At 37.8% G+C, this 20,073-nt stretch overlaps 2 protein-coding genes across 2 annotated transcripts; one reads left to right on the forward strand and one right to left on the reverse strand.

Annotated features, from left to right (window-relative positions):
* The first annotated feature begins 6,045 nt into the window (after nucleotides 1-6,045).
* Nucleotides 6,046-8,236, forward strand: timm8a (translocase of inner mitochondrial membrane 8 homolog A (yeast)). Its single transcript, XM_061976714.1, has 2 exons — nucleotides 6,046-6,302; nucleotides 7,832-8,236. Exons 1-2 carry the CDS (start codon nucleotides 6,192-6,194, stop codon nucleotides 7,991-7,993), a joined length of 273 nt encoding a protein of 90 aa, XP_061832698.1. The 5' UTR covers nucleotides 6,046-6,191; the 3' UTR covers nucleotides 7,994-8,236.
* A 124-nt stretch (nucleotides 8,237-8,360) lies between these two features.
* On the reverse strand, nucleotides 8,361-19,422 carry LOC133617036 (magnesium transporter NIPA2). The gene is made up of 6 exons (XM_061976713.1): nucleotides 19,183-19,422; nucleotides 18,822-18,954; nucleotides 12,965-13,021; nucleotides 12,691-12,781; nucleotides 10,792-10,952; nucleotides 8,361-9,661 (listed from the first exon to the last, which is right to left on the reverse strand). The coding sequence occupies exons 2-6, from the start codon at nucleotides 18,952-18,954 to the stop codon at nucleotides 9,048-9,050; spliced, it is 1,056 nt and encodes a 351-aa protein (XP_061832697.1). The 5' UTR covers nucleotides 19,183-19,422; the 3' UTR covers nucleotides 8,361-9,047.
* Nucleotides 19,423-20,073: the final 651 nt, after the last annotated feature.

Here is a 20,073-nt window from a genome sequence, read left to right on the forward strand (position 1 = left end):
CAGCAGGCACAAGACAATAAAACGACATTGAGAACTTGTTGAATTAGGTCCTGACGTTGAGCAACTCAAACATAATGTTGAAACAACATGCTTTTTGACAATGTTTAATTATTGTTGGGTTGTGACGTTGATTTGACTATTGAAATTTGGTTATTTTCCAACCAACATTCTACAACATAAATACAACGTTGAAACAACATGCTTTTTGATGTTTATTCAATGTCGGGTTGTGACGTTGATTTGACCGTCGAAATTTGGTTATTTCCAAACCAACACGCTACAACACAAATACAACGTTGAAACAACATGCTTTTTGACAACATTTATTCAATGTCAGGTTGTGAGGTTGATTTGACCGTCGAAATTTGGTCATTTCTCATCCAACGACATGGAGCCAACGTTGGATATCAACGTTGTCTCAATATACAAATACAACTATTTTGCAACGTTGTTTTAAAGTCAGTTTAAATGACATGTACGTAAAATGAACGTTGTATCAATTGTGCCTGCTGGGTTATTAATTTCACCTAAGACAATTATTTTCAGGAAAACTGACTTTTATTTTTCTGCCTTTCATGAGTTTATCGGTTTTAAAACCGGGGTGACCAAAATTTTCCACCGAGATTTGCATATAGAAAACATTTTAAATACATATTGTACATTAAAGATGTCAAAGGGGAACTAAACTTTTTGGGAATTTTGCCCATCATTCACAATCCCAATGTAGGACAAGAACACATATCTTGTTCTTTTTTTTAAAGCATTCTAAATCGTAAAATACGGCCATTAAGAAGGGGCCAACAATGCAGCTAATAGGAGTACACTATTGCACCCATAAAACCCTCTGAAAAACATTCAAAAACCGCCTAAATTACTTAATTTACATCTTGTGACCTGAATATTAGCCAAGTATTATTATAAGCACTAATGCAGACAAACTATTTTTAGTGGCGCATTGATCACGGAGAGCTAACTATCTTATGCAGCTATATTGACATATCGAGCTATTGCATCGCCACTGAGTTGGTAAAAGTTCATTCTAAATGGCGAGAAAGTTTGCGACCATCTTTTAATCCGTTTTTTTTTTTTTACCTCCAGTTAGATTAGGATTAATTCTACATCTAAACGGGAAGATATAAACATCCCATCAGTCGGCATCCCAGTGAAAGCAGACATCGGACAGTAAGTGATTGTTTTATTATGTTCGTAGTTTGTATTTTTTGTTTAATACTTAGCAACAGTGCTGCTTGATGTTTAAAAAAATCTAATTAGCAATACAATTCTAAAACTTTTAGCTCATCCTTCTTATATTCAGGCATGAAAATAAAAGGTTCTGGATCATCATTTGTCCTGAAGTAGTCTTTAATGGATTTCATGAAGTCTGCATAGTGTTGTTGTTGAAATAGCTAATGTGATAATTCTGTGAAAATAACACACCGCTGTATGCTTAAAATCAATCAATCAATCAATGTTTATTTATATAGCCCTAAATCACAAGTGTCTCAAAGGGCTGCACAAGCCACAACGACATCCTCGGTACAGAGCCCACATAAGGGCAAGGAAAAACTCACCCCAGTGGGACGTCGATGTGAATGACTAACTAATAAATATAATATAATAAAAATAATAATATAATGATAAAAAAATAAGCAATATACGTAAATATTACATGTTACTATGAATGTGCCTGTTACTAAATTACATATAAAATTACAATATGTATATAAATGTTGATGGAGGTTTTATAGTGCACTTTATAGGCAGAATAGTGCATTTCACCACTGACTCCATTATTAGCTGACTTTTACCAACGTTTATTTACAAGTTAGAATGCATAATACAAAGAAAAACAACTGTGTGCTCGTCTCACGTAAGGATTGTGAATGATAGGCAAAATTCTAAAACTTGTAGCTCATCCTCTTTATATTCAGGCATGAAAATGAAAGGTTCTGGATCATAATGTGTCCTAAAGTAGACTTTAATGGATTTCATGAAGTCTGCATAGTAGTGAAGTGAAGTGAATTATATTTATATAGCGCTTTTCTCTAAAAAATAACTGGGATTTATATAGCGCTTTTCTAAGTACCCAAAGTCGCTTTACATGTAGAACCCATCATTTATTCACACCTGGTGGTGGTAAGCTACCGGTACTTTCATAGCCACAGCTGCCCTGGGGTAGACTGACGGAAGCGTGGCTGCAATTTGCGCCAACGGCCCCTCCGACCACCACCTATCATTCATCATTCTATTCACCGGTGTGAGTGGCACCGGGGGCAAAGGGTGAAGTGTCCCGCCCAAGGACACAACGGCAGCGATTTTTTTTTTTTGGATGGTAAGAGGCGGGAGGCGAACCTGCAACCCTCAGGTTTCTGGCACGGTTGCTCTACCCACTACGCCATGCCGCTCTAGTGACTCAAAGCGCTTTACATAGTGAAACCCAATATCTAAGTTACATTTGAACCAGAGTAGGTGGCACTGGGAGCAGGTGGGTACCCTGGGGGGGGGGGGGTTACCCACATATGCGGTCCTCTCCAAGGTTTCTCATAGTCATTCACATCGACGTCCCACTGGGGTGAGTTTTTCCTTGCCCTTATGTGGGCTTTGTACCGAGGATGTCGTTGTGGCTTGTGCAGCCCTTTGAGACACTTGTGATTTAGGGCTATATAAATAAACATTGATTGATTGATTGATAAAGTGTCTTGCCCAAGGACACAAGGGCAGTGACTAGGATGGCGGAAGCAGGGATTGAACCTGCCACCCTCAAGTTGCTGGCACGGCCGCTCTACCAACCGAGCAATACCGCCCGTAGTGTTGTTATTGTTGAGGGAAATGGCTAATGTGATAATTCTGTTAAAATAACACACCGCTGTTTGCTTAAAATAAGCAAAATACGAAAATATGACATGTTACTATGAATGTGCCTGTTACTAAATTACTCATAACCTTTAATGTGTATATGAAATGTTGATGGAGGTTTTTTAGCGCACTTTATAGGCGGAATAGTGCATTTGACCACTGACCTTATTGTTAGCTGACTTTTACTAAAGTTTATTTACAAGTTAGAATGCATAATACAAAGAAAAACAACTTTGTGCTTGTCTCACGTAAGGATTGCGAATGATAGGCAAAATTCCTAAAAAGTGCAGTTCCAAAAATTTAAAACTGACATCTTATTTTTATGTTCCAGGTAATGTTCTGTAATATGTGATTAAATATGTTACAAAGATTTATTTTTCTACCTGCTCAGTGGCCTTGTGGTTAGAGTGTCCGCCCTGAGATGGGTAGGTCATGAGTTGAAACCCCGGCCGAGTCATACCAAAGACTATAAAAATGGGACCCATTACCTCCCTGCTTGGCACTCAGCATCAAGGGTTGGAATTGGGGGTTGGATGACCAAAAATTATTCACGGGCACGGCCACCGCTGCTGCTCACTGCTCTCCTCCCCTCCCAGGGGGTGGAACAAGGGGATCGGTCAAATGCAGAGGTTAATTTCACCACACCTAGCGTGTGTGTGACAATAGTTGGTACTTTTTTTTTATTTTTATGATTAGCCTAGGGTTAGTAAAGCCAGCTCCGGGCCGAAAATGTAATAAATCAAGCACTGTCTTTTTTTTTTTTTTATTTATTTATTTTATAAACCTTTATTTATAATATGTAACATACAATCAATCTGCGATGAGGTGGGGACTTGTCCAGGGTGTACACCGCCTTCCGCCCGAATGCAGCTGAGATAGGCTCCAGACCCCCCGCGACCTCAAAAAGGACAAGCGGTAGGAAATGGATGGATGTAACATACAATCAATAAATAATAATAAACAAAACAAGTACAGAAACAGTACAAACAGCACCAGGGGGTTGTAAACTCAATAAAGTAACTCAAATAGAATGCAAAATATATATATGTAACAAAGTGTAAAGCCATAGGCTCACACAAGTTCCGTAAATAATCCAAATTTGGAACACGGCATCATAGTTTTCACAGCTTTTTGGTTGTTATAGGTAGAGAGTGTTTTAATTATTTTTTTTAAGGCACAAAAAACAGGTCGGTTATTGAGAAACTTACATTTATGAATATAAAACTTAGCCAATAGTATAATGAGGTTGAAAAGGTAAAATTCATTTTCATACAGAATCAAGCACTGTCCAGTAGGGCTGCAAATCTTCGGGTGTCCCACGATTCGATTCAATATCGATTCTTGGGGTCACGATTCGATTATAAATCGATTTTTTTTCGATTCAATGCGATTCCCGTTTCAAAAACGATATTTTCCCGATTCAAAACGATTCTCTATACATTCAATACATAGGATTTCAGCAGGATCTACCCCAGTCTGCTGACATGAAAGCGGAGTAGTAGATTTTTGTAAAAAGCTTTTATAATTGTAAAGGACAATGTTTTATCAACTGATTGCAATAATGTACATTTATTTTAACTATTAAATGAACCAAAAATATGACTTATTTTATCTTTGTGAAAATATTGGACACAGTGTGTTGTCAAGCTTATGAGATAGGATGTAAGTGTAAGCCACTGTGACACTATTGTTCTTTTTTTTAAATAAATGTCTAATGATAATGTCAATGAGGGATTTTTAATCACTGCTATGTTGAAATTGTTACTAATATTGATACTGTTGTTGATAATATTCATTTTTGTTTCACTACTTTTGGATTGTTCTGTGTCGTGTTTGTGTCTCCTCTCAATTGCTCTGTTTATTGCAGTTCTGAGTGTTGCTGGGTCGGGTTTGGGTTGGGTTGGTGCACTAATTGTAAGTGTATCTTGTGTTTTTTATGTTGATTTAATAAAAAATTAAAACAGAAAACGATACCGATACCGATAATTTCCGATATTACATTTTGAAGCATTTATCGAAATCTCTAGTATTGTTTTGTTGGATTGATTAATAAAAATAAAAATAAAAATAAAAATAAAAAAATAAAATAATTTTTTTTAAAAAGTACATCGATTTTTGAAAAATGAGAATCGATACTGAATCGTACAACGTGAGAATGGCGATTTGAATTCGAATCGATTTTTTACCACACACCTACTGTCCAGCTACAGCAGGGGTCCCCAGACTAAGGACCGCGGGCCGGATCCGGCCCCCCAGCATCCAAAATCTGGCCCACAGGAAGTCCCAAGTAAAAAAAAGTCTTTTTATTTTATTTTATTTATTTACAGTATTTATTTTTTTAAATCTTTCCTTTCTAATCCATTTTCTACCGCTTGTTACTCTTGGTGTCTCCTAGCCGCTCAGGCAAATCATATTGTCTAAAAATGAATTTTCCCATCGAGAACGTGACAATGTTAAATGTTGATGAACATCAATGTTAATTGATGTTTTGATTGATTGATTGAGACTTTTTTTAGTAGGTTGCACAGTGAAGTACATATTCCGTACAATTGACCACTAAATGGTAACACCCGAATAAGTTTTTCAACTTGTTTAAGTCGGGGTCCACTGATTCATGATACAGATATATACTATCAGATATATACTATCATCATAATACAGTCATCACACAAGATAAGCACATTGAATTATTTACATTATTTACAATCCGGGGTGTGGAGGGTTAAGTTTGGTTGTTATCATCAGTCATCAGTCATCAGAGAGTGAGAGAGAGAGAGAGAGAGAGAGAGAGAGAGAGAGAGAGAGAGAGAGAGAGAGAGAGAGAGAGAGAGAGAGAGAGAGATCAGAAGGCATAAGAAAAAGTATCTGCATTTGATTGTTTACATTTGATTATTAACAATCCGGGAAGGGTGTTAGTTTAGGGTTGTAGCTGCCTGGAGGTGTACTTTTATTGCGGTTTTGAAGGAGGATAGAGATGCCCTTTCTTTTATGTTCAATGACAAAACGGATTATAAAGACAATGTGTATATATATATATATATATATATATATATATATATATATATATATATATATATATATATATATATATATATATACAGCCTGGCCCCCGGCCAAATTATTTTAACCCAATGCGGCCCCCGAGTCAAAAAGTTTGGGGACCCCTGAGCTACAGAGTCAGGGCTGTGTTTTGACGTCACACCAGCGCGCTCTGTGATTGGTTTCTCTACTTCCGGTATCCGGCAGCACAGTTCCTGCACGTGAAGGTCAGCATTCTGGCATAAACTGCTCCATATTCGAACATTCGTCAGGCTTAAGTTGCATTTTATGCCAATATGGACGGGAAGGCAGCGAGCACGGACCCTCAGCTCCAGCAGTTCATTGAGGTTGAGTCTCAGAAGCAACGATTTCAGCAGCTGGTGCACCAAATGACGGAGGTCTGCTGGGTGAGTAAGCTAGTAGCTTTTGGACACTTGGAAGCTATTTTGACGTTTGTGCTCGATTTTGACTTACAGGAGCAAGTATATGCTTTTATTTGTATTTCATTCGAGTCTGTTGTTAACCCAAGTGACACTAAACCTCGACGAAATAAAGCTAAATTACGACTCACGTGTTTACCGGGCCAGCAGACATATTTATAGGATTCCTCTTCGATTTTTACCTGCGTCGTTCGCGCTGAATTAACGCTAATGTTTAGCGAGGCGAGTCGGCGTGAGCCCACCAGACTGGTGATGAGTTCAGGGTCCTGTCAGAGTGGCAGATTTATTGGACACTCACGCGCTGGTTGTTGCGTTTAGGCACGTCAAAAAAAAACATTTTATATGTCACTTTTAAGTAGAAACCCTAATAGTTTTACGTCCACAAAACGTTAAAAAAAAAAACATTACAAGCTTGAGGTTTAGTTCATTTAAATACAGAATATTCCACCGCTGTGAAGTTGGATATTCACCTCCGTATCTACAGGGGCAGCGCCCTCTCAGTGTGCCCGGACTCCTCCGCCTTGGTGCAGGGAGCTCACTGGCGAAGTGCCGCTCTCAACACTGGTGGTGGTTCTATGCTTAGGGACTGTCGATTAATTGCTATTGTGTTAAAAAGTGCATATATTCTAAATAAAACCAACAATTAATCTATAACCAGGTCAGGCAATTAGTCCTACTCAAGTAATATTGTACAATGCCATTTGTTTCTAATATAATTTATTAGATTTTATTTCTAATTTAAATGTAAACAATCAGGGGGTTTTGCAATAGTTTTCAGGTAATGCAACCTAAGAACCTAATTCCACCTGATATATTATAATAGAATAGAATAGAAAGTACTTTATTGATCCCTGGGGGGAATTCAGCACCACAGTTCGCTCACAATAGACAATAAACATTAAGGTATTTTTACATGTGAATAATATAAATACAGTCTATTATACAGCATTATTCACATGTGAATAACATAAATAGTCTATTATACAGCATTATTCACATGTGAATAATATATATACAGTCTATTATACATTTAAGTACAGTCAAAAAGGAACGTATGCATTATAGTCTGATGGCTATCGGTATGAGGGACTTATTGCTATTAGTAGTGCTACCTTTGTAGGAGCACCTCATTTTTATTTGGACTTTTAAGGGATTTTAATATGAATGTTTTATATTAAAAAATAATGGCTTTTTTAAAAGCGTTCAGATCATTGAAAAAAAAAAGGACAAATTATTTAAACTGATCATAGGTTGTTGTTTTAACTTAGAATATATATGTATTTATTTTTTACAATCTGTAATACTTTATTGGTGGTACCTGCACATCATGTGCACAGAAGGCAAATATCCAATGTGAAACTAACTTCACAGTAGAAAATATTCTATATATCTCAGTTCTGTTTTGTAGGATTTCTGTTAATAAAATTAAACCTTATGGGATTTTTTTCAATGGTCAATAACATAACCTGATTTTATGTTGTTTTCCTCCTGCCCAGGAGAACTGTATGGAGAAACCGGGCCCAAAGATGGACTCTAGGACAGAAACATGCTTTGTCAACTGCGTGGAGAGATTCATTGACACAAGCCAGTTCATCCTGAACCGGCTCGAGCAGACCCAGAGGAGTCGAGGGTCTTTCTCGGACAGCATGGCGGACTAAAATGAAGGACTCCCGAGGCGAAGGAATCCGTGTGTAAAAGGAACTACAGTGCCTCAGATTAACAGCGTGCGCACCTTCATTTGTTCTCCTGCTTCCAGTTTGGAAAGTAATGTCTACGTGGAAGCCAAAGTTCGCCGTCCTTGTGATGTTCCAAGCGGTTTGGGAGCCACGACTGGGACATTTTTGCCACACAGGCCACAATTTATTATCATCCTGAAGATGTTTACCGTACGCTGGATTGTACATATGCAATAAACGCAACTTCCAACTGGTCCTGTGTGGACATGAATACATCTTGCAGACAGAAGACTGTTTATAGTCTTTGGTGTAGCTTTTCATATTCTTGAGGTACATCATGCACTTAGAATAGAATAGAAAGTACTTTATTGATCCCTGGGGGAAATTCAGCACCAGAACTCATCCAAAGTGCCTGTATTTGTGATTGAAGGGGCTAAATTAAGAATACAGTGGCATGTACCAAAAACGATTAAATACATGCAAAACACATTTAAAAAGGAAACATAACTTTTGTAAGCTATTTTTAAATATGGAATACAAAGATAAATATAGGCATACATTAATTGCTGTCAGGCATTCAATTATGTACTTAACTGCAGAGAGTACCAGGTATAATAGATATTGTAAAAATAACTACAGCAACAAAGCATTATCCCCTGTTATTTTAGAGGCATAAAAGGCATTTAAGTGAGTAATTATTTGAGGCAGGGCAATTATTTAAGTGGAGACCCCTATTTAAAGAAATGCAGCAAAGAGTAAGTAGTCAAGTGTGCTCATGAGATTAAAAAAAATTACATTCTAGAACAGTAATTCTTAAACTGGTACCATCTAGTGGTATGCCAAAAGAATCACTTGATAAACAGCATTACTGTTCAAACTGCGTAACACTTGTTAAATAAAACATCTGCCTTGTGTTTAATGAATACTTAAGCCTACTACGCTACTGTATTTTAGTGGTGGTCCTTGGAGAGCAAAGTGTTTTGTGAGGTGTCACTTGGTGAAAAAAGTTTGAGAACCACTGTTCTAGAAGATTGTTCTACTGTAAGGAAGGAGCCTTCTGTTTCCATGAGGCCCGTCCACCCACGGCTCCTCCCTCTAAGGGCGGCTCCCCGGTTTGCCCGGGGATCGCCATGTAAGGCCGGGAGCCCCCACTTTTCCTCAGGTAGAGCGGCATCGAGTCCCAGCTGAAGGCGATGTCCTTGAAGGCGTGCAGCAGGAAGATGCCCAGCACGATGGTGAGGAAGCCGCTGATGGTGCCAACTACCGCGTTGAGGCTCATGCTCAGCCACTCCTTGAAGAGGATGGCGGAGCACGCCATGACGGAGGTGGTGAAGAAGACGTAGTAGATGGGCGTGACGATGGAGGTGTTGAAGATGTCCAGGGCTTTGTTCAGGTAGCTGATCTGTATGCTGACGCACACCACCAGGCACACCACCATGGACCAGAAGAGCGGCTCCCTCAGCACGGCCGTCCCGGTAAAGAGCTCCTTGATGCCGATGCCCAAGCCCTTGACGCAGGACACGGACAGGGAGCCGATCACAGAGCAGATGAGGACGTAGACCAGCACATTCTTCTGTCCGAAGCGTGGCGCCACGGCGAAGATAAGAACCAGGCTGCTTCCCACAACGCACGCGGCGTACACAATGAAACCTGGCGAGAAGAAGAAAAAACGAAGTACCGGTATGTTTGTTTAAGGCGGGGATCGGCGGGGCATGCGACTCTTCAGTGCCGCCCTAGTGGCTCCCCGGAGCATTTTTAAAAAAGGATTGAAAATGGAAAAAGATGGGGGGAAAACATTTTTTTTTGTTTTAGTATGTTTTTTGTTTGAAGACCAACATGACACAAACCTTCTCAATTGTTAGAAAGCCCACCGTTTAATATGTTTGTGTGTGTGCTTTACGGATGACAGTATTTGGTGAACATCGTTTTGTCCTACTAATTTTGGCGGTTCTTGAACTCACCATAGTGTAGACTGTTGCAACAGTTTATTTACATGTAAAATCTTCCACTCCTTCGTTGTCTCATTTTGTCCACCAAAAGTTTTATACTGTGCGTGAATGCACAGAGGTGTGCTTTGTTGATGTTATTGACTTGTTGAAGTGCTAATCAGGCATATTTGGTCAGTGCATGACTGCAAGCTAATCAATGCTAACATGCTATTTAGGCTAGCTGTATGTACATATTGCATCATTATGCCTCATTTGTAGGTATATTTGAGCTCATTTAATATCATTTACTTTTATCCTATTTGTATATAATTTAGTTTTGCATGTCTCATGACACATTATCTGTATGTAATATCGGCTGCATTTCTGATAGTTCTTTGTGTGCCATGTTGTTCCAGACCCCAGCAAACATTGCCTCGCTTGCCAAAGATTGTAATCAATCTATTAAAAGAAGACAGCTTGCCGTTCCCTTTACCTTGGACACACACATCTATAACTTTGGCCATTAAAAGCCAGTAATTTCCAGGAGTTATTTCACCTTCTGAGTAGCCTCTGATTTACTAATGTTGTAAAAATGTGTAGAATAAATATTACATTTCAACATTTCTGTCCACGAAGATTTGCTTCAGCCTGTGACACATAGTTATTTTGATAGTAGGCTATTATAGCTAATATAGACACTTACATCATGTGTTGCCTTCATTGTAAGATTTAAATACAGCTTTATATTTTTTTGCGGCTCCAGACAGATTTGTTTTTTGGTCCAATATGGCTCTTTCAATGTTTTGGGTTGCCAACCCCTGGTTTAAGGCAACACGTCGACTCCAGCCTGACCTGGATCTTTAAGCTTCTCGGCCATGACGCTGAGGGACGCCACCTCCTCCTCCTGGGGGGCGTGAATCACCATGACAGTGGAGCCCAGTACGCACAGCAAACAGCCGATCTTGCCGTGCAAGTTCAGCCTCTCGCAGAGGAAGTAAGAGGAAAGCACGGCACTGGGAGGGACAAAAACAAACATGGAAGAGCTGTTACAAAAAGGTCCTCTGTGGGTTTAAAAGTTTAAATAAATAAGTGACAGTGTCAATTCGTGCTAGGTCAAATATTCGTACAAAGATGAATGAAAATAAATACGAAAAAAAAGTGTTTAATTTAGCAGGAATAAATGCTGTAATAAAATCATAATTTTAATCCAATGTAGATATTTTATTTTGGGGGACTATGAAGCTGTGGTATTACGGGTGAAAAAAATATTTTATTAGAATTAAACTATATTTTTTGAAGAATAAAATACAATCAGTTGAATAAAGAAGTATTTTTACAAGAATAGAAAAAAATGAAGTTCCCATTTAAATATTGAGAACTACACTATACTGTATTTTTTAGAAGACTAAAATAATACAATTCTGAGAACAAAAGTATTCGCTTTTCACAAAAAAAGATGTAAGTAGCTATTTTAATTTTAAGAATATCCTGAAGAAAATACTGAACAGTAGAGTTAAAATAGAGAAGGAAGTTGCATTTTATTACTTTTTTAATAGTACTTTTATAAGAATAAAATAATGCAATACTCAGATTTTGTAAAGAGTTAGTAAAAAAGTAAGATGCCATTTTAATTTTGAGAGTCAACCTGCATTTTAAGAAGAATAAAATAACAAAAAACTCAAAATAAAGTAGTGCTGTTGTTTGTTTTTTTACAATAATTAAGAAAGGGAATTGCTGGAAGTGGCATTTTTCAATTGTACTTTTAGAGCAATAAAATATAAAAGTATAAGAAAGTATTTTGTAAAAAATAATTACAAAAAAACAATTTGAGAATTAACCTGTATTTTTAGAAGAATAAAATACTGAAAAGTAGTATTTTTCTAAGAGTTAAAATAGAGAACAATGTTGCATTTTATTTACTTTTTAATAGTACTTTTAGAAGAATAAAATAATACAATCCTCAGATTTAAAAAAAAAAAAAAAAAAAAAGAAGAAGTAAAAAAGTGAATGAAGTTGCAATTTTAGTTTTGAGAATCAACCTGCATTTTAAGAAGAATAAAATAACAACAAACTCAAAATAAAGTAGTATTTCTTCTAAATACAATAATTAAGAAAGGGAATTACTGGAAGTGGCATTTTTATTGTACTTTTAGAAGAATAATATATAAAAGTATAATAAAGTATTTTGTAAAATAATTTAAAAAAAAAACAATTTGAGAATTAATCTGTATTTTTAGAAGAATAAAATATTGAAAATTAGTATTTTTCTAAGAGTTAAAATAGAGAATGAAGTTGTATTTTATTTACTTTTTTAATAGTACTTTTAGAAGAATAAAATAATACAATCCTCAGATAGAAAAAAGAAAATAGCAAAAAACTGAATGAAGTTGCAATTTTAGTTTTGAGAATCAACCTACTTTAGAAAAATACAATATAAAAGTTTTATCAAGTATTTTGTAAAATAATTTAAAAAAAAAAACATTTGAGAATTAACCTGTATTTTTTAGAAGAATAAAATCTTGAGAATAAAGAAGTATATTTTTTACAAGAATTATAAAAATACAAAGTTGCAATATTTTTTTAAATTGTATTATAAAAATTAAATACAATCAAAATATTTTTTTAAATTCACAAGGAAAAAACTGTGTACCGTATTTACTAAAACACATTTTTGCAAAACAATCTATTAGAATTGTAACATATTTGCTTGAGAAAACTCTCTAAAAAAACACAACCAAAACAAAAACGTACCTTACAAGCACACTCAAAGCTCCTAAAGGAGTCACAAGCGTAGCTGGTGCAAACGCGTACGCTGCAAAGTTGGCGGCTTCTCCTGCTCCCACTGGAAGACAGTTTCGTGTAGATGTTCCAAAACAAGCAGAAGAAGAAGAAAAGACTCATCTCGGGCAAAAAAAAGAGCACAATGTTGTGACGGCAACAGCTGGCGAGGAACGCCATCAAAATCAATGAGAGGAATCAGCTGACTGTGTCATCACCTCCTTTTTTTCTTTTACATGAGACTTACTTGAAATAAGCCCCGCCCACCACAGCCCTTCTTTGAGGTATGCATAGCCGCCGTGACCTGGAACGCAACAAATGTGACCATATTAAATTCACAACAATGAGACAGACTTGTGTTACATTTGGGCTTTTACAGACCCTTGATGTCAAGTTAAGACAGGAACTAAAAACATGAAATCATGACCAAACTTGTGATCTGTAAACGCTCGTTTACACAACTGGGACACCTTTATTTGTACTAATGCTTGTGTAAGTGCCAAACACACGTACTCTCCCCAGGTAGGGTGTTTAAAAGTGGACCATGCACCTGGCCACTGAGATTATTGCGTCCACTGTTTGAGAAAACATAATATTTGCATGAATAAGACAATATTTGCATTATTATTTGTACGACATAGAGTAAAACCTGCAAGATAGAAAACGCCAACAGAAGTGATACAATATGAAATTCCATTTAAAAGGGCTGTGTGCAACAGTTACACCAGGCCTGGGCAATTATTTTGACTCGGGGGCCAAATTTAGAGAAAAAAATGTGTCTGGGGGCTGGTATATATAATACAAAACCTCACAATAATATCTGATGGAATGCTAAAAACGTTATGATAGACCGCCTGAAAAAACAGAATTGTTTTTTTTTCCATTTTTTTTACTGAATGAGGCACCCAGAATGTACATGAAAATAAAGAATGTGGGATTTACCATATTAACTATGAACGATAAAACACTGAATATTGACAACATATGAACGTCACACCCCCTCTCCATCGACATATTTTACAATCAAGTTAAAAAGCAACAAAAATGCAACAAACACAGCAAAATTGTCATGATCTGTGGCCGGATCATGTTTTGTTTAGTTATGTTCTGTTAGTTTTGGACTCCCTGAGTTCCTGTTTTGTGCACCTCTAGGGTTGTTTATTTATTCGCGTTGCTCATCACACTCGGTCTGGCTTTATTGTTTGCTACACGCAACCTGTTACGGTGGTATTTTTTGTCTCCTAGTTTCTATGATTCCTGTGCTAAGTACTTACCTTAGCTTCCCTTTTGTTTTGTTTTTGCCTGTTTGTATCTTCGGTGTATGATTTATGGAAAATAAATAATCTCCTACCTCACGCCTTCGTCCGGAGTTGTCCGTCTGCATCCCGGGAGAACGACCCCGCAGGAAGATGCGACCCGCACGTAACAGAAATATGAACGCGAAGGGTAAAAAAAAACACCTACAATCTGATATATCACTAAGCTTTAGAACTTTGTTGTAAAAATCTCCTTCCGTGTCTGTCCCTGACACCCGCATTTCAGGCTGGCCACTCTGTGGAAACAAACCACACCCACACTGCTTGGTGCTTCGTCTGAGCTGCTGTGATTTAGATTACCATAGTAACTAATTAGATTACCATAGTAACTAGTATATAATGCAAAAGTGCAGATTCCAACCATTGAAATACTTCGTATAGTTCGAGACTTACGGTCATTTGAAAACATCACTGCACCTCATAATGGCAGCTACAGTTTCCATCTTAAAGATCTAAAAAAAATAATTTGGGAAAGTCTGGCGGGCCAGATTGAAAATCTTAACAGGCCGCATGGGGACCCCGGGTCTTAGTTTGCCCAGGTCTGGTCTACACTGATGCCTATAGGGTGCTAACTTTCCAATGTACCGTATTTTTACGGTACATTTACGGTATTTTTATCATAGTTTGGCCGAGGGTGCGACTTATACTCAGTAGCGACATATATGTGAAATTATTAACACATTACCGTAAAATATCAAATAATATTATTTATCTCATTCACGTAAGAGACTAGACGTATAAGATTTCATGGGATTTAGCGATTAGGAGTGACAGATTGTTTGGTAAACGTATAGCATGTTCTATATGTTATAGTTATTTGAATGACTCTTACCATAATATGTTACGTTAACATACCAGGCACGTTCTCAGTTGGTTATTTATGCCTCATATAACGTACACTTATTCAGCCTGTTGTTCACTATTATTTATTTATTTTAAATTGCCTTTCAAATGTCTATTCTTGGTGTTGGGTTTTATCAAATAAATTTCCCCAAAAAATGCGAGTTATACTCCAGTGCGACTTATATATGTTTTTTTCCTTCTTTATTATGCATTTTCGGCCGGTGCGGCTTATACTCCGGAGCGACTTATACTCCGAAAAATACGGTATCTTAAGCGTTAAATCCCGCCCTCCTACATCTTCTACGACGTAATGCATGCGTATTAGCTTTGGGTGTTGTTAGCTAATGATAGCAATTGGGATAGTTAGCGTTAGCTGTCATTGAATATATTATCGATCATAACAACATGACTGCAAATTGTTTGTTGCCTGTCTTGGACTGCTTTTGTGTGTGTGCAAGCGCTCCCTGCGCGTATGTGTTGACGAGACCGGGTGAGTGACCGCCGTAAACACCAATCATTTTTTTGGGACGGAACAATTTTTTATTGCATAAACTTAGTAATCGTGAAAAAATAGACAGTTTTAAAACAAACTTGTTCTGTTTAACCACTAATGTTAACATAAGCTAACAAATGTAGTTCTTGTTGTATTTTTTTTTGGGCTGTCAAATGATTTAAATATTTAATCGTGATTAATCGCAGTTTGTACATAACTAACTCAAAATGAATCGCGATAACTGCAGATATCATCATTAATAAGTGTACCCACGACAGATCATTTTCAAGTTTTAACACCATGACTGGACAATTCAGTTGTTTTAATTAAATGTTTTTAAACATTATGCTTTTTTTAAACAGCTCCACACAGAAAGAACATAAACACGCATTTAAAGAGAATTTAAAAAAATACCTGGAGTGTGTTGGTGTCTTGCCAGATTGTGTCTTTTGTCGGAATACAGAATTTGTATTCCTGCTGTAGGAGCACTTGCATTCAGAGGAGGAGCAACACTATGTTTAACGCATTATTAACACAAAATGTGGATTGTTACGATCATGCTTTGATTGTCAAAGATGTTTGGTAATGTAATCTGTGATATTTCTACTTGAATAAATGCCTCTGATATTATGTAAAATACATGTTGTACATGTTGTACAAGTTAATCATATTTGTTTTGCAGCATGACAATGTTTTAACCTTCTCGATTTATTAATAAAATGTAATATTCGGCCTGTTAAACATTTGGTAATTGAAAACTATCAATCAGAACAGGTTATTAAAGAATGTACTGTATGGGAATATTGTGTAGTGAACTGTAATGACCCGATGTGGGCTGCAGAGCGTAATGGCAAGCATGCCTGCAATATTAAACCTTGTCTCAGTGGGAGTGAAGAAGGAAACGTGAAAGTGTTCGAGGAGCTGCCGTGTGTGTGTGTCGCGTTTCTACCTATTTAGTTGGACAGTGCTATTTGTGAACATAAATAAAAGGCTGACTTCTTCAAAGACAGTCTTCCTCCTTCATATCGCCGTTGCTATTACAATACACTTTATTTCAATCTGCCAGAAAACTTTTATTGAGGTAGAAATATCACAGAACAACATTACAAAACATCTTTGACAAAGCATGATAAACAATTTTTTTGTTGTTTTGTCAGTTAGACCGGATGTCAAGCCAAACGTGAGTGATTGGTATAAGAAAAAAATGTGACATATTTTGGCGAAAGTCTCCGATTAAAGTGACTTTAGACTTCCTCGCTGCCGTCTTTTTTTCTGCAGAGCTTTTATTCCATCTTACTAAAGCGGTAGGGAGGTGTTTAGGGCACGTCCGACTGGGAGGAGGCCACGGGGGAGACCCAGGACACGTTGGGAAGACTATGTCTCCCGGCTGGTCTGGGAATGCCTCGGGATCCCCCGGGAAGAGCTGGACGAAGTGGCTGGGGAGAGGGAAGTCTGGGCTTCCCTGCTTAGGCTGCTGCCCCCGTGACCCGACCTCGGATAAGCGGAAGAAGATGGATGGATGGATGGATGGATGGAAAGCAGTTTGACTAACAATCTACATTTTACATTATTAATGCACTCAACTGTAATATAAACACGGACGTGAAGCTCCTCCTCCCTGCAAGCAGCTTTCGATCCAATGATGTCGTCTCACGGCGACTGAAGATAAAATGACCTCGTCTTGTCCGGAGAACGACTTGCCATGGTTTTGGACCTGAGATTCCTATAATCTCCTGCTGTCTTTGTGCATTCATGCTCGCTATTTTCGAGCTTGTGGCTCCACAGTAACTTGACGCTATTACATTTCCTCAAGCTACGGAACGGGCCGAGGGTCGAAAATCAGTCAGGACGTTAATCGTGCATTACAAAAAATTGACGCTGTTAAAAGAACTTATAGTTAACGCGTTATTATCGTGTTGACTTTGACAGCCCTAATTTTGGCTTGGAAAAATTTAACTGTGAGGAAGTTGAAAACAGTCCCTCTAATTGAGATAGAATGTTAAGTGGGCGTTAATTCATACAATTAGCAATTTACAGTATTTGGCTCAATGCAGCAGTACCTATAAAACACCACAAGGTGACTATCTCCACGAATACACAGTCAGCCTTAGGGTTGTATGGTATACTGGTATTAGTATAGTACCGACATACTAATGAATCATTGTTGGTACTATACCGCCTCTGAAAAGTACCGGTCCGCCACCCCCCACCCCCGCGCCCCCGTCCTGTCGTGTCATTGCTGGTTTTACGAGCAAAGGAGCACGTTCGGCAGCACACAAACACTGAGTACTTACAATCAGACACAGTGTGTAAACAGAAAAGGGAGAACGGACGCATTTTGGCTTAAAAACTAACGATAAAGGTGAATTTATAACACTGAAACGCCCTCAGGAAGAGGTGCTTTAAGACATGGCTAGCTAGCGAGTGGCTAAAGTCCAGCCCCAGTCGGCAGTGTTTTAGCTACTTCTAAATCACTAATCCTCGTCTCCATGGCAACAAATAAAGTAAGTTTTTTACAAGTATCATCCCTGCAGGACGAGGAATAGCTAAACATGCTTCACTACACACCGTAGCTCATCGGCGTCAAAATGTAAACAAACGCCATAGGTGGATCTACACCTGACATCCACTATAATGATACCAAGTACAGTAGCGTATCTAGTCGATACTACTATGATAACGTCGATATTTTTTGGCATCACAACAACTTCTTTCATTTAAAAAAATGTATATTATGTTTATAAATTCAGGAAATATGTCCCTGCACACATGAGGACTTTGAATATGACCAATGTATGATATGACCTGTAACGACTTGGTATCAGATTGATACCCAAATTTGTGGTATCATCCAAAACCAATGTAAAACATCCAAACAACAGAATAATAAGTGATTATTACATTAAAAGAAGTGTAGATAGAACATGTTAAAAGAGAAAGTAAGCAGATATCAACAGTAAATGAACAAGTAGACTAATAATTCATTTTCTACAACTTGTCCTTAATAATGTTGACAAAATAATAGAATGGTAAGTGACACAATATGTTACTGCATATGTCAGCAGACTAAATTAAGAGCCTTTGTTTGCTTACTTACTAATAAAAGACAAGTTGTCTATTTTATTTAAGGACAAACTTGCAATAAGAAACATATGTTTAATGTACCCTAAGATTTGTTGTTAAAATAAGGCCAATAATGCCATTTTTGTGGTCCCCTTTATTCAGAAAAGTACCGAAAAGTATCGAAATAATTTTGGTACCGGTACCAAAATATTTGTATCAGGACAACACAAGTCAGCCTGGATACATAGTATTATTGTACTTTTCCTATGCAGTGATTAATATCCTTTTTGTAAGTCCCATTTACACCAGATTGATGTTTTTGTCATGGCCATAATGTACATTCTGAGCTCTTTAGTTTTGTAGGCGCCTTTAGTGACACTTTACGGTACCTGCTCGTGTGGATCCCTTGCTGGCCAATCGCAGCAGGCCTTTCTTCTTCAGAATGAAACTAGCGCCGATAAAAAGACTGGAGGACACGGCCAGACAGAGGCCGATGTAGAAGTCCTCACGGCCCGCTTCCATCTGTCACAACATCACATTATGTATTTTCTTTTCGTCGCCATGACAGTGTTGTTTTTTAAGTTGAACAGCAAACACAGCCATGTTTTCGTCACATGACAAGGCAGACGGTCCCCCAGGGAGAGGCCGCTGAACTCAAAACAAAGTTGGGAGTCGGAGACAAACACATATCGGACTTTGAGTTAGTTTAGAAGTGGGGAAAATAGCCGAATGAAGCAAATAAAGGAGTACCTCGGCGGTCACGTCAACTCCATCCGTCTTCGTCGAGGGGCGTGGCTCAAGAGCAACTTTCCGCCGACCGCTACGACTTGAGATCACGTGATCCAGATATACAAATGTCGGCCAGCTAGCATCGATAGCGTTCCTTTTAACAGCCTGACTTGGGACTAATATTAATATATTTCCACGTTCCTCTAAACGGCCATAGCATGCGCTCAGTAGACCTACGATGTTAAGCTTCCCATTTGTATTGCGCCCTTGCTCACTATATAGTTTCTTTCATAGACATCTTCTAAGTAGACGCAGCATCGAGCGCTACTGCCTACTGGCGCTGACGAGACGCGGGGCCGCCATCTTGGAGTGGTGATCCGCTCCACTCAGTGCAATTCATTTGGCAGGAGCAATGGACTGTCAGCGCATTTAATTCATCTTACCTCACTGAATACCACTGATTTTCACACGCTTTTTTGTCATGCGTGTAGCTATGATAAAGGACACATGTTTTGGCGTGTTTTATTATTCATAGTTTGCTTAACAGTAATAGAATATTCTTATATGCTATAAATGACCAGACATCCGAGATCAAAACTGGGAATATAATCCCAGAGAAGGGGGACAAAACGGTCAGCTATTTTCAAGTTCAATAAACAATATGATTAGGTTTTATATATATATATATATATATATATATATATATATATATATATCCTACATAAACAATGTATGAATACATTAGATATCTATATATCTTAGGGCCTTTTCCTGTTTATCACATATTTTGTACCACACATTTCACGAAGGTGGGCTACACAAAATTGGGTTTGAAAGCAAGACTAAATTTAGACTTGTATAATACTGTATAGCCACTGTCCATCTTATTGTCTAGTTAGCTAACATATATTA

Source organism: Nerophis lumbriciformis, linkage group LG16 (genome assembly GCF_033978685.3).
Source record: "Nerophis lumbriciformis linkage group LG16, RoL_Nlum_v2.1, whole genome shotgun sequence".
Classification (NCBI taxonomy): domain Eukaryota; kingdom Metazoa; phylum Chordata; class Actinopteri; order Syngnathiformes; family Syngnathidae; genus Nerophis; species Nerophis lumbriciformis.

Coding starts and splice junctions, on each gene's coding strand:
- timm8a (XM_061976714.1), top strand. CDS start 6,192: ATGGACGGGAAGGCAGCGAGCACGGACCCTCAGCTCCAGCAGTTCATT. Junction 6,303..7,831: donor AAATGACGGAGGTCTGCTGG/GTGAGTAAGCTA, acceptor CCTCCTGCCCAG/GAGAACTGTATGGAGAAACC.
- LOC133617036 (XM_061976713.1), bottom strand. CDS start 18,954: ATGGAAGCGGGCCGTGAGGACTTCTACATCGGCCTCTGTCTGGCCGTG. Junction 12,782..12,964: donor GTGGGCGGGGCTTATTTCAA/GTAAGTCTCATG, acceptor ACTGTCTTCCAG/TGGGAGCAGGAGAAGCCGCC. Junction 9,662..10,791: donor CGAGAAGCTTAAAGATCCAG/GTCAGGCTGGAG, acceptor TCTTCTCGCCAG/GTTTCATTGTGTACGCCGCG.